At 41.6% G+C, this 15,502-nt stretch overlaps 1 protein-coding gene across 1 annotated transcript; it reads right to left on the reverse strand.

The window, feature by feature from the left end:
* Positions 1-9,981: 9,981 nt before the first annotated feature.
* MAGEE2 (MAGE family member E2) lies at positions 9,982-12,122 on the reverse strand. The gene has a single exon (XM_055338667.1). It carries the CDS (start codon positions 11,985-11,987, stop codon positions 10,416-10,418), a length of 1,572 nt encoding a protein of 523 aa, XP_055194642.1. The 5' UTR covers positions 11,988-12,122; the 3' UTR covers positions 9,982-10,415.
* Between the last annotated feature and the right edge of the window lie 3,380 nt (positions 12,123-15,502).

A 15,502-nucleotide genomic window follows, 5' to 3' on the forward strand; every position in this document is an offset into this window, starting at 1 on the left:
AGACACAAGAGTCCAGGGCCAGATGGCTTCCCAGGGGAATTCTATCAAACGTTTAAAGAAGAAATCATACCTATTCTACTAAAGCTGTTTGGAAAGATAGAAAGAGATGGAGTACTTCCAAATTCATTCTATGAGGCCAGCATCACCTTAATTCCTAAACCAGACAAAGACCGCACCAAAAAGGAGAATTACAGACCAATATCCCTGATGAACATGGATGCAAAAATTCTCAACAAGATACTAGCCAATAGGATCCAACAACACATTAAGAAAATTATTCACCATGACCAAGTCGGATTTATCCCCGGGGCACAAGACTGGTTCAACACTCGTAAAACAATCAATGTGATTCATCATATCAGCAAGAGAAAAACCAAGAACCATATGATCCTCTCATTACATGCAGAGAAAGCATTTAACAAAATACAGCATCCATTCCTGATCAAAACTCTTCAGAGTGTAGGGATAGAGGGAACTTTCCTCGACATCTTAAAAGCCATCTACGAAAAGCCCACAGCAAATATCATTCTCAATGGGGAAGCACTGGGAGCGTTTCCCCTAAGATCAGGAACAAGACAGGGATGTCCACTCTCACCACTGCTATTCAACATAGTATTGGAAGTCCTAGCCTCAGCAATCAGACATCAAAAAGACATTAAAGGCATTCAAACTGGCAAAGAAGAAGTCAAACTCTCCCTCTTCGCCGATGACATGATACTGTACATAGAAAACCCAAAAGCCTCCACCCCAAGAGTGCTAGAACTCATACAGCAATTTGGTAGCGTGGCAGTATACAAAATCAATGCCCAGAAATCAATGGCATTCCTATACACTAACAATGAGACTGAAGAAAGAGAAATTAAGGAGTCAATCCCATTTACAATTGCACCCAAAAGCATAAGATACCTAGGAATAAACCTAACCAAAGAGGTAAAGGATCTATACTCTAAAAACTATAGAACACTTCTGAAAGAAATTGAGGAAGACACAAAGAGATGGAAAAATATTCCATGCTCATGGATTGGCAGAATTAATATTGTGAAAATGTCAATGTTACCCAGGGCAATTTACATGTTTAATGCAATCCCTATCAAAATACCATGGACTTTCTTCAGAGACTTAGAACAAATTATTTTAAGATTTGTGTGGAATCAGAAAAGACCCCGAATAGCCAAGGGAATTTTAAAAAAGAAAACCATATCTGGGGGCATCACAATGCCAGATTTCAGGTTGTACTACAAAGCTGTGGTCATCAAGACAGTGTGGTACTGGCACAAAAACAGACACATAGATCAATGGAACAGAATAGAGAACCCAGAAGTGGACCCTGAACTTTATGGTCAACTAATATTCGATAAAGGAGGAAAGACGATCCATTGGAAGAAACAGTCTCTTCAATAAATGGTGCTGGGAAAATTGGACATCCACATGCAGAAGAATGAAACTAGACCACTCTCTTGCACCATACACAAAGATAAACTCAAAATGGATGAAAGATCTAAATGTGAGACAAGATTCCATCAAAATCCTAGAGGAGAACACAGGCAACACCCTTTTTGAACTTGGCCACAGTAACTTCTTGCAAGATACATCCACGAAAGCAAAAGAAACAAAAGCAAAAATGAACTATTGGGACTTCATCAAGATAAGAAGCTTTTGCACAGCAAAGGATACAGTCAACAAAACTCAAAGACAACGTACAGAATGGGAGAAGATATTTGCAAATAACATATCAGATAAGGGGCTAGTTTCGAAAATCTATAAAGAACTTATTAAACTCCACAGCAAAGAAACAAACAATCCAATCATGAAATGGGCAAAAGACATGAAGAGAAATCTCACAGAGGAAGACATAGACATGGCCAACATGCACATGAGAAAATGCTCTGCATCACTTGCCATCAGGGAAATACAAATCCAAACCACAATGAGATACCACCTCACACCAGTGAGAATGGGGAAAATTAACAAGGCAGGAAACCACAAATGTTGGAGAGGATGCGGAGAAAAGGGAACCCTCTTCCACTGTTGGTCGGAATGTGAACTGCTGCAGCCACTCTGGAAAACTGTGTGGAGGTTCCTCAAAGAATTAAAAATAGACCTGCCCTAGGACCCAGCAATTGCACTGATAGGGATTTACCCCAAAGATTCAGATGCAATGAAATGCCGGGACACCTGCACCCCGATGTTTCTAGCAGCCATGTCCTCAATAGCCAAACTGTGGAAGGAACCTCGGTGTCCATCGAAAGATGAATGGATAAAGAAGATGTGGTTTATGTATACAATGGAATATTACTCAGCCATTAGAAACGACAAATACCCACCATTTGCTTCAACGTGGATGGAACTGGAGGGTATTATGCTGAGTGAAGTAAGTCAATCGGAGAAGGACAAACAGTGTATGTTCTCATTCATTTGGGGAAGATGAATAATAGTGAAAGGGAATATAAGGGAAGGGAGAAGAAATGTGTGGGAAATATCAGGGAGACAGAACATAAAGACTTCTAACTCTGGGAAATGAACTAGGGGTGGTGGAGGGGGTGGAGGGCAGGGGGTGATGGTGAATGCGTGACGGGCACTGAGGGGGACACTTGACGGGATGAGCACTGGGTGTTATTCTGTATAGGTAAATCAAACACCAATAAAAATTAATTTATTAAAAAAATTGGCAGATACTTAAGAATTTTAAAATAAGACTGATTAAAATGTTTAAAGAGATGAAAAAGACTGGAATCCATAAGAAAAGAACAATGTCCTTATTTAGAAAAAGTAAGGTATATTTGAAAAAGAAACAATTATAAATTCAAGAAATTAAAAAGTTATGCATTGGAATAATATTAGCTGAATAGAGAATTAGAACACAGATATGGTAGGGACCACATTTAATTCATCTCTGTGCCCTAGTGTCTACTATGATGTGGCCAGCATATAGCAGGTGTTCAGCAACTGCTTATTAAACTGAACTAGGCAAGGGTGCCTGGGTAGCTCAGCTGGTTAAGCCTTTCCCTTTCACTCAGGTCAGGATCTCAGGGTCTGGGATCGGGCCCCATGTCAGTCTACCTGCTCAGTAGGAAGTCTGCTTCTTCTTTTCCCTTTGCCCTCCCCCACCCCCCACTTGTGCGCTCTTTCTCCATCTCTTTCTCAAATAAATAAATAAATAAATAAATAAATAAATAAATAAATAAAATCTTTTAAAAATGAAAAAAAAAACTTAACTGGGCAAGTGGCCCTTTAACAAGCCTGATTTCCAAAGGCTCCCTCAGCATAGATGAATCTCAGAGGCCAGGACAGCCTTTGGTTTGGGCTGAACTAGGTCTTACTCCTTGTGGGTAAGTTTGGCAGTGAAGGCCATGCAAACAAGAGGCTTGGGTGCTGCCACTGATCTTAAGGGTCAGTTTGTTCCCTGTCAATGCTGGCCTTTGACTTCTGTTCACTCAGCATGTCTGACTACTGTTCTTCTTCCCTGTTAGGAACTATGAGCATGCCCATGCCCATTATTGTATGAGGAGACATGATATAAAAGGTTAGTAGTTGTGCCAAAGCTCCCTCTCCTCACTTCTTCCATCCTAGGCCTTGCACTCCTCCTATCCCCCAATCCAGATAAAGGAGAGTAGTCCTGTGTACAAGTATTTCTCTACAGCTAGATCTCAGTGGTCTCCCTCACTGTCAGGAATAATGAACATCTTCCAGAATAGCAGTCCTCTTTGTCTTGCAGAAGAAGACCAAACAACACTGAGGCCATCCCAAGGCACTCTGTTGTCACCTGGCAGGGAAGTTTCTCTCAGCTGTGGCCCAAGCAAGTTAAGGCTTGAGAACAGAGGACAGCTTCAGAAGTAATGACCATTCTTGTGTTTTCCCTTTCTCCATCCTATATTTTGAGAAAAGTGGATGTTTAGAGGACAGAGACCCTACCCTGGCCAGCCCATGCCAAACCAAATGCTCTAAGGAGAAAGGCAGTATGAAATAAGGTCACTCACAAGAGGTTTTTTTTTTTTTTTTTTTGAAACAATACCATTTAAAATTTCACCACAAAAGAATGAAATACTTAAGAATAAACTTAACCAAAGAGGAGAAAGACCTGTACTCTGAACACTATAAAAGACCTATGAAATAAAGATGACTCAAACAAATGGAAAGATATTCCGTGCTCATGGGTTGGAAGAATTAATATCGTTAAAATGTCCACATTACCCAAAGCAATCTATGATTCAATGCAATTCCTATCAAAATACCAACAGCATTTTCACAAAAATTGTAACAAATAATCCTAAAATTTGTATGGAACCACAGAAGACCCTAAATAGTAATCCTGCGAAAGAACAAAGTAGAGGTATCACAATTCCAGATTTCAAGATATACTACAAATCTGTAGTAATCAAAACAGTATGGTAACTGGCACAAAACCAGACATATAACTCAATAGAACAGAATAGAGTCTCAAGAAATAAACCCATGATTATATAGTCAATTAATCTATGACAAAGGAGGCAAGAAAATAAAATGGGGGAAAAGATAGTCTCTTCAATGAATGGTACTGGGAAAACTGGACAGCTACCTGTTAAAGAATGAAACTGGACTGCTTTCTAACACCATACACAAAAATTAACTCAAAATGAATTAAAGACCTAAGCATGAGACTCTGAAACCATAAAAATCCTAGAAGACAGCATAGGCAATAATTTCTCTGACATTGGCCATAGAAACATTTTTCTAGATATGTCTCCTAAGGCAAGAGAAACAAAAGCAGAAATAAACTATTTGGATTATTTTTAAAAATGTTCACAGTGACAGGAACCATCAACAAAACAAAAAGACAAACTACTGAATGGGAGAAGATACTTACAAATGATTTATCCAATAAGGGTTTAATATCCAAAATATATAAAGAACTTATCAACTCGACACCTAAAAAAACAAATGATCTGATTAAAGAATGGGCAGAGAAACTGAATAGACATTTTTCCAAAGAAGACAGATGGCCAACAGACACTTTAAAAGTTGCTCAACATATGTGTAATTATATATCACCTTACAAAAATAAGAATGGCTAAAATCAAAGTAAGATCAAAATGACAAGAAATAGGTGTTGGTGAGGATATGGAGGAAAAGGAACCTTTGTGCACTGTTGATAGAAATGTAAATTAGTATAGCCACTGAGAAAAACAATATGGAGGCTTGTCAAAAGATTAAAAATAGAAATACTGTATGATCTAATAATTTCACTACTGGGTATTTACCCAAAGAAAACAAAAATACTAATTCAAAAAGACATATCACTCCTATATTTATTGCAGCATTGTTTACAAGAGCCAAGATATGGAAGCAACCTAAGCATCCATCAATAAATGAAGGTATAAAGAAATGTTATATACATATAATATTATTAATATTATATATTTATAATTTTATATATTATATATTTTATATTATATAGTATATTATATATAAATATGTTTTTATATAAATATAAACTTATGTATTGTGTATATTTTATATATAACAATATATAATTAACAATTATATATTCACCAGTGGAATCTCAAAAAAATGAATAAACAAAAGAATCACACCTATAAATATAGAGAACAAACTGATGGTTGCTAGAAGGAAAAGGAGTAAGGGATTGGACAAAATGGGTGAAGGGAGAGAGATACGGGCCTCCAGTTTTGGAATGAGTATGTCATGGGAGTAAAAGTCACAATCTAAGGAATACGGTCAATGATATTGTAATAGGGATTTAACATAACAGATGGTAGCTACACTTGTGAACATAGCATAATGTATACGCTTGTCAAGTCACTAAGTTGCATATCTGAAACTAATGTAACATTGTGTATCAAATACTCAAATAAGAAATAAGTTTGCTCAGACATTAGGCTTGAGCTCCCAACTCCCTTCCTAACCCTGACCTTTATCAGAGAAGTCCTCATTGTTTAGGACTCCCTGAATGATATGTATTCATGAGAGACAGAGAGAGAGAGAGGCAGAGACACAGGTAGAGGGAGAAGCAGGCTCCCTGTAGGGAGCCGGATGTGGGACTCGATCCCAGAACCGGGATCATGCCCTGAGCCAAAGGCAGACACTCAACAACTGAGCCACCTAAGCATCCTCCTGAATGATATGTGAAGCCTAATAGTCTATTCCTAATAGTCTTTGAGACCTGCTTAAAGAGACCATGCAGAAGCCCCTAGAAAAGTGTCTTGTGGATGGGTGTTTGCAAAAAATATGTTATTAATGCAGCCAAACTTTATGATTCATAACAACCTGGAGTTAATATTCACCTGAAATAATTGTTAGGAAAACCCCAAATACTAGTAATTCTAAGAAATCTGTATTCATTTGAACTCAGCTACCAAGGTGTTGACAAGTAATCTTAAAAGCAGTGTAAAGAATTGAAATATTACTAGACTAACATACAATTGGCCTAGGTTATATAGTTCTCTGACATCATCGAATAGTGTATGACTCTGGGCTTTTCTATCAATTTCTTGAAAATAGTTTTAGGTAGTTTAGATAGGGATGTTGAGTACCTTACCCAAGGTCACCAGGAAGTGAGAGCCAACATTGTCCAGATCCAGAGTTCATAATCATTCTGACCTACTGCCCCCTACTTATCATATGCTTATTGTATTCCTATGAGGCCTACAACAGGAATGTCTGAGTGAGCCAGAGCCCAATCTGATCATTCTTTTCCAGCTTTCTTTACAACTAGCCTCAAACCCTGTCTGCAGAGAATTCCTTAGGGCATTGCCAAGTACTCATTGAGGGGAAAAAGAAAGTATGTAAAATGAGAAATCTCACTGTCTGGAAATCCCCACTAGAAAGGTAGAAGACAACTGTGAGGTCCTTGTCTGAACCCAAAGGGTACTTACAGGCTGGTCTAGATTGTTGGTATTGGAGGGCCTAGGAGCAGCAATCCTAGGGCTGGGAGAACTGCCTTGAAGACCACATGTGCCAGTCCAGCTCAGCTTTTCCTTGAATTATAATGCTCATTGAGTGTGCTCAGTGAGAAACTGATGGGAAAAAGGCAGGAAAAGTCTTCCCTAACCACCCATCTTCTCCAGAAGAGGACACTCCTGGGTCTCAGCAACTGAAAGTGAATGTATTCTCAACATTTTCTTTCCAGGAAGGATCAAAGGGGAATCCAAATGGCATTGTATATATAGGGTTATGAGCTCATATCTAACTAACACCCATTTTGCAAGCCCTAACTTGGCCAAAATTCAATACTTGTGGTATTGATAGCCCAAAGAGTCTACAAATGAACTGAGACTTTATCATTTTTCTAAATTCACACAGATAAGAAAAATATTTGGTTCAGTGTTTAAAGGCCTATTGGTGATTGTACATTGAATTAATTCATGCAGCATCTTTTGTAAGTCTTATTTACTAGACACCCACTTCCATCACTGTTTCTCCTAGGGGGTGCTAATTTTAATTTGGTGTGTGTAGAAAGCAGAGTACCCAGATCTCCCCTAGCCTTCCAAGGAATGGCTGTAGCCACAGAGAGACTACAACCTTTCCCTTACCACAGGCATGTGCCCCATGCAAGTCTCATCTTTGTCACTTCTAGGAAACTACATGTGGCATCTGTGACAGAGGGGCTATCTCCCACTTCTGTTTTTGCATCCTGAGCTCCCTTTGGCAAAGCATGATCTCTATCAGGCCAGTGTTCTTTCAGGATCACAAAATACATTGCCAAACATTTCTGGAGGTCCAGAAATGGTGATGTTTTACTTTCTCTGGGTGAAAGCCAGCATATAAGGCTCGAAGCTTGCAGGAAGAGGGCAAATTGGGGAAGACTCATAGGACAGAGTAAGGAGATTGGACAAAAACGCACTTTCTACACCTAGACAGCTCTAGTGGAGCCTGAGTGATGGAACTAGGAAGAGCCTGGAAAATTTCAGCAGTACTTTCATTGGCCTCCAGAGGGCTATCATCTTGCCTCTCCCATCATGTCATGCAGCCTTTCCTTGTATTTCTCGAGATTCAATAAGTTAGAGTGAAAACAGAGCACAAGCTGGAAGGGGCCTGCGATGTAGTATACTGGAAAGAGTGTGAACCATAGTCACAGGCAGCCTTAGACTCCAACACCAGCCTTCGGTGACTGGCTGTGTGGGCCTCAGTTTCCTACAGTGCCAAATAAGGCTATTAAAATGCTTCTTAGAGAACTGCTGGAAAGATTAGAGCTAAAGGAGGTGAAGAACCCAGCACAGTACCTAGAACAAATTTAGTATTAAAGAAGTTGGCAGTTTTACACTATTGTTGGTCTAGATGCTACACCCACCCCTTGGCAGGTTTCTCTCTATTGGTACCCGCAGAACAACTGATGTTCTTGAGGATCCAGATACTGCACCAACCCCTCCCCCCCCCCAAAAAATGAGAGCAAGGAAAATTTGGCATCTTAATCTGTTTGCCCCTCCTCCCCTGCCTCACAAGCGTGCACAGATTAAGGATCCAAGGAGGCTAAAGAATGAGATCTCAGCATGTAGGCAGGACCCTACTTCAAGGTCCGTCCTTTGAGTTAGAAGCTCTCCTGCCTCATAACTCCAACCCCCATCCCATTTTCCAGAACCCCTTTAGCTCTAGCTCTCTAGTTACTCATTTTCTCATGACTGGAAATCCTGCCCTTAGTGTTCAGTTTTCCCCGGATTGCTGTGATAGGGAGATCGCGGAGACAAGGTGGGGGTTGTATCTCCCAGGCAACCGCGGAGTGCGCGTGCGCAGTGGCTTCCCCAAGCGGGCAGCTCTAATTTGACTTCTGCAGGCTGCGGTATTTGGGACCAAAACGGTGTATTTCCCTTCTTGTCCCCTCCCCCGGCAAAATGGTCGTGTCATTCTCTTCCTGAGACTGACGAAAATGTGAGGAGCATCTTTTCTCATTTGTTAGGAGGTGGCAGTTGAGGGTAGCCCTTATTGATTAAACGGATGAAAGGACAGAAGTCTTATGGGTGCGGGGGGGGGTGAGGAAACATAAAATCTACACCATGCATAGGCACCTCCCCCACCCCTGCCGTCATAGATGACTTTCCATATAACATCCACTACTGAGCCAGGACTCCCTTATAGAAATTGTTATTTGCAGGCTTTCTAGGGAAAACTTAGGGAGAGCTGTGAGGAGGGTTAGAAGCTGCAAAAAAGCATCAGGATGAAGAGAGCCAAAATACTCACTCACCTTAACAGCTTAGGTGTAGAAATAAATTCCACTGGCCAAGGTTGCTGGACAGAGCTCCAGGTAGATTGTTCTGTCTGACCCAAGAGCCAAGACCAGCTGCCTTCGGGAGAACCATTGTTGATTCCCAAGACCCACTCGGGAGAATATGGGTCTTCCTTATCTCTGCCCCAGGCTTCCCTCTCCCACTTCCCCTTGAACTGAACATTGTCTTTGTGAATCCTCTAAAAGGTGTTTTACATACTGCCCCTGACTTCATAAACAATCCCTCCCTCCCCCACCCCAACCTCAGGTGGTAGAATAGAAGTCACTATAGGACAACTTGTCCTGAGCCCTCCATACCACCTCATTATCCCCTACCACCTCCTCTGCCACTCCCCTACTAATCTTTTGCTTGACACCACCCTGCCCCTCCCCTAGCCTTTCTTGTGCCCCATTGTCTTCTCCACCATCCCCTCCCAGCACCTTCAGTTTAGTTGGAAATTACTCCTGTGGCCTCTCCTAGAACTCTTGAGTTTATCCTCATTATACCATCTTGCCACAGCAATGAAACAATTTTTGGTTTACTTCCATGGACCCTCCCCCTTAAGCCCTGGGTTCAGCTGGGTCTTCTTCACCTTTATATTCCCAGCACGGAGCATAGCAGATGCTTAATAAATGTTTGTTGAATAAAAAAGAGTGCTTAAGCATGGGATCTAATTCATTATACTTTTATTTTTCACAACATTTTGGAACAGCAAAGCAAACAGGTGAATACCAGCCTTTTTTCCTTACACAAGAGTAGACACAAAGAAGGCATCCACAGATAAGTGATTTTGTGTTTGTTTTTGTTGTGTGTGTTGTTACTATTGTTACTTAACATTTGCTAATTACCATTTTACGAATTATTTCAAACCATTTTACTAATTATTTCAAACAGTTAAAAACAACTTTATATTCTCTTCCATATCATAGAAAGATGTAAATATCACCAATGCATTTTACACAGTTATCTGAGCTTTTATAGTAAAATAAGACGGGGATCACAAATGAGCAATTTCATTTATAAACATTGATCATGAACCTAATTCAAAGATATATTATAAGAAAGGAAATACTATTAGTAATAGAACACAAATATCAAGCACAATGTGTACTTTCCACCCCAGGCCTGACTGACTTCTTATTTGGAGCCCCAGTGCCCATTTCCCCAGGGCCCCTTTAACTGATGCCACACAACTAAAGTGATACATTTCCCCAGACTTCACATGGGGCTGAAGAAGAACATGGCAGTTGCCTCAGATCTGGCTCTGGACTCCTCATCTTCAACAGCCTCCCTATATTGCTCAGGCCAGTCCTGTGGTCGCTTTCTATAGAGCCTGGCCATATACTCCAAGGCTTTCATTTTGGTAGTTTCAAGGTGAGCTCTTGGACCCCAAAGAAGCTCATATTCAACCGGATTAGAGTAGGAGAGTGGCCTGCATTCCAAGTATCGCTGTCTCATAAGCTTGCAGGTGATGGCATGCTTTCTCCCTACATCCACACCAAATCTTCGAAGCATGTTCCAGATGTTGGCCTCTTTGACACGGTTTCCCATCAGGAAGATCAAACCCAAAATTGGCATCACATATTCTTGAGTGGGTCTCCCCAGGCTGTCTAGCATCATTTGCTCTTCTTCTGATTCTGGTTGCTGGACAAGGAGGTAGATGTGCTCACTGGTATCAACTTCAATCAGAGAGAATCCATAGAACAGATCAAGGATTAGAGTAGCTCGACTGAGGATATTTGGGAACACTTCTTCAAATTCTTTGCCAGTGTGAGCCACTAGCTCATCCTGATGTATAGGTAGCAACTCCTCAGTGACATTAATGGCCAATTGGACCAAATCATTGGCCTTATCATTCATAGTGTCCTCTGACCAGAATTCCAAGCCAGCAGCCTGTCTTCTTTCTTTGGCTTTGTCAGCTTCCAGGGCCTTGTTATATTCTTCTGGCCAGCTCCAGGGTTCTTCATCATGGGCCTCTGCCACAAATTTCAGGGCTTCCATCTTTGTAATTTCCCTATGGGCTCTAGAGCCCCACAAGAACTCAAATTCAAGGGGATTGGTGCCATACACTGGCCAGTACTCCAAGAACCGCATGCGCACAAAGTCAGTAATGAGCAGGTTTCTTGTGTTCGCAAAAAGGTTGTTGATCCTCTGAGGATCACCCAACAAATCAACCTTTAACAGCAGGTCCCAAATGGATGCTTCTCTTGCCCGGTTACCATTCAGGAGGATGTGGCCTAAGACCAAGGCCAGGAGACCTGCCTTTGGCACATCCAGGGATTCTGCTAACTGATCAGAGGTCTGGAAACCCTGTTTGCTGATTAGGTTATAAATGTCAGCCTGGGGATCAAGAACCCTCAGGTTCAACCCAAACACCTGATCCAGGTGGGCTGAGGCTCGTCTGAGGATCTCAGGGAACTGATCTGAGTATTCTCTGAGGAACTCCAGCATCTCAGCCTGCTGGATGGAACCTTCTGTTTGGCTTTTCATTCGCATGAAATTCACCAAAGCAATAGACCTGTCTTCTAGAGGGTCCTGGACCCTGAGCGCCCCCAAACGTTGGGACTGCTCTTCGATTAGGACCTCGAGGTCATTCGGGTCCTGCGCAGCCTGGAAAGCGCTAGCACCCTGAGGGTTGATTGGCGCATGAGGGCCCTGGAGGGCCTGGGGAACTAGCATGGAGGTCGGGGACCCGGAGGCGTTACTAGCCTGCATCTCACCCTGGCCGTCGCTGTAATCTGCAGTGGTCTCTGCGCTGCCGCGGCGCGCATTCTGGCTTACCAGAGACATGGTTCCAGGAGTCAGGAGCAGGAACCGGGAGTTCAGCAACCTGTCAGAGAGAGGATGGTAGGAATGTCGGCGCCTCCGGCAAATCCTAAACCAGAGACCCGGGATCCGGAGTGAGAGCTGGTGAGAGAAGTGATATTTCCACACACACACCCAGCGAGCAATGACCACTGGCCTCTCGGTGCTCCGCGTTGTCGCAGCCTACGCAAGCGCAGTCTGGTTCTGCGACACTGTGGCCACGCCCCGCTACCCCCCCCCCCCCCACTCCTGCGTACTACCTCCGTCAGGAAGGCTAGGCTGTAGTGGTCACTGCTGAATTCAAACTTGTTAGAGCAGAGAATTCAAGAAAGGGAGCAACAAGTGGAGGTAAAGCAAAATGAACAAGGGATGGGGAATGTTCAGTGACCCTCTACTTAATAGTTTTTCTGTGAGGTATGAAGCACCACGTTAATAGATAGTAGAAGAGTCAAAGAAGAAAAGGAGGATGCTAAGAATGAGAATTGTTTTATGGATTCATTAATTTATCCACAAACTCAACAGACATTTCTTGAGTACGTACTTCATGCCAGGCACAGTGCTGGGTACTAGGGTCACATCAGAGGACAATCTTTTTTCTGTAGAGTTTACATTCTGAGGTAAGTTCAAACAGTGGTGATAATAATGAGAGCCTACCGTTATGAAGCATTTACTATGTACCAGGAAGTTTCTGGTACTTCCATTTGTCCCATATTAAAACATTTAATGCTAGATATGACGTGGCTACTCTTAATGGTCTTCATTTTGCGGATGAGGGAACTGGGTCAGAGAAGTGGATTTACTTGTTCAAAACCAGGGAGCAATAAATGGAAGAGAACAGGATTTGAACCCAGTTCTGTCAGAGTCTCAAGCATAAGTACTCTCTATGACACCATCTGCCATTCAAAGAGTTTGTTTAACCCTGTTCATTAAAAATGACCTATAAAGTAGATGGAAATAGTTGCTGTAATGTAGGGTCAATTAACATATAGTATACACTCAGAAGGAGCAAGCCATGAATTACAGCTTAATTTGAGAAATCTTGGAATGGGGGCACATGCCTCAAGGAGGAATTGAATGGAAGGGATCTATAAGGGAATTCCAGGCTGAAGGATCAGCATCAGAAAAGTCCCAGAGATGTGAAAGTACAACATAAGTTGCATTACATCTGGTTACCCAAAGTGGCTAAAACCAAAGTGTACCAGGGTGGGTGGGAAATGAGGATGCAGATGGTAAGCCAGGAATGATTGGATTTCCTGTTTTCTAATTTAGCAGCATAACAGAATTGGTTGGGACCCCACAAAATGGGAATGGCAGAACCAGAATAGGGCCTGGTTATTTAGAGGTTGGTTATGTGTTTGCGGAAGCATAATCCAAGCACTCTGACCAGGAAGAAAGATCAGCTGTTTTATTTTTAGGGAGTGCTACCAAAATAATTGGGCTAAATCCTAGCTCTCACATCAAGATACGTGGTTAAATATTGGGGAAGGAGAAAAAATTTACATAAGATTGCCATATGCATGCAATGAAACGCTGGGACACCTGCACCCCGATGTTTCTAGCAGCAATGTCCACAACAGTCAAACTGTGGAAGGAGCCTCGGTGTCCATCGAAAGATGAATGGATAAAGAAGATGTGGTTTATGTATACAATGGAGTATTACTCAGCCATTAGAAATGACAAATACCCACCATTTGCTTCAACGTGCATGGAACTGGAGGGTATTATGCTGAGTGAAATAAGTCAATCAGAGAAGGACAAACATTATATGTTCTCATTCGTTTGGGGAATATAAATAATAGTGAAAGGGAATAGAAGGGAAGAGAGAAGAAATGTGTGGGAAATATCAGAAAGGGAGACAGAACATAAAGACTCCTAACTCTGGGAAACAAAGTAGGGGTGGTGAAAGGGGAGGAGGATAGGGGGTGCTCTCTTACAGTAGCAAAGCAGGCAGTTCGGGATCCTGGATCTTGCCAAACTGGACTACAGAGAACAATGTTTATACAAATGAATATGCATGCTTTACAAGAGAGAAGTGTATGGTTTGTGTGCTGGTTATCTCAGAGGAATCATATGGAAAGCAGCACCAACTTTGAGCTGCAAAAAAGGTGTAACTGAGATCAGATCTGGTGGCATCCCTCAGTGTGGTCTTTCCATTTCCCCACAAGAACTCCATGTTCTTAAAGACTCCTAACTCTGGGAAACGAACTAGGGTTGGTGGAAGGGGAGGAGGGTGGGGGGTGGGGGTGAATGGGTGATGGGCACTGAGGGGGGCACTTGATGGGATGAGCACTGGGTGTTATTCTGTATGTTGGTAAATTGAACACCAATAAAAAACAAATTTAGTTTTTAAAAAAAGAACTCCATGTTCTTTGTCTAGACAGGTGCTACCAAGGTGTAGATTCAAAGAGGATTTTTATTCCCAGTCACAAAAAAAGATATATATTTTTCTGAAACCCAGCTCACATTTTTGTCATGAGTTGAAACTTCTATTAACCCTCCATCTAGTAACAAAAAAACATCAAATGGTAGCATTTTACTTCTGAAATAACATCCTAATCTAATTCCACAGATTTCAAGTCCTTCACAAATTGTTCCCTACCTGGGTTTCCATCTTCGTTTTTATCCACCAGAATCCATTCATGAAGTCTACTCCCAGGTTACACAGTGCTACATTCCTGGTCTCAGTTTTATTTATTATTTTTTAAATTCTTTTATTGGAGTTCAATTTGCCAACATTTAGTATAACACCCAGTGCTCATCCCATCAAGTGCCCCCCTCCGTGCCCATTACCCAGTCACCCGAACCCCGCACCCACCTCCCTTTCCACTACCCCTTGTTCATTTCCTAGAGTTAGGTGTCTCTCACTGATATTTTCACTCATTTTCTCTCCTTTCCCTTTATTCCCTTTCACTAATTTTTATATTCTCCAAATGAATGAGACCATATAATGTTTGTCCTTTTCTGATTGACTTATTTCACTCAGCACAATACCCTCCAGTTCCATCCACGTTGAAGCAAATGGTGGGTATTTGTCGTTTCTAATGGCTGAGTAATATTCCATTGTATACATATACCACATCTTCTTTATACATTCATCTTTTGATGGACACCAAGGCTTCTTCCACAGTTTGGCTATTGTGGACATTGCTGCTATAAACATCAGGGTGCAGGTGTCTCAGCATTTCGTCTCAGTCATTTATAGTCTACTGGTCTCTGAAATAGTTCTAGTTCTTGCTAAATGGAAAATTAAGGAGTTGTGACTGTGAATATGATATATGGTATATTTTGCACTCTAAGTGTGAATGAAAAAGATGAAGCCATACTCACCATTTTGGGCTTCTAGTGATGCTTTCTGACATCCTTTTTGCAATTTAAAACTATGAATATCTTAAATTCCACATATGAGTGAAATCATAGGGTATTTGCCTTTTTCTGACTGACTTTTTTTGTTTAGCATTATACTCTCTACCTCCAACATATCGTTGCAAATGGCAAGATTT

This window comes from Nyctereutes procyonoides, unplaced genomic scaffold, assembly GCF_905146905.1.
Source record: "Nyctereutes procyonoides isolate TBG_1078 unplaced genomic scaffold, NYPRO_anot_genome, whole genome shotgun sequence".
Taxonomy (NCBI): Eukaryota; Metazoa; Chordata; class Mammalia; order Carnivora; family Canidae; genus Nyctereutes; species Nyctereutes procyonoides.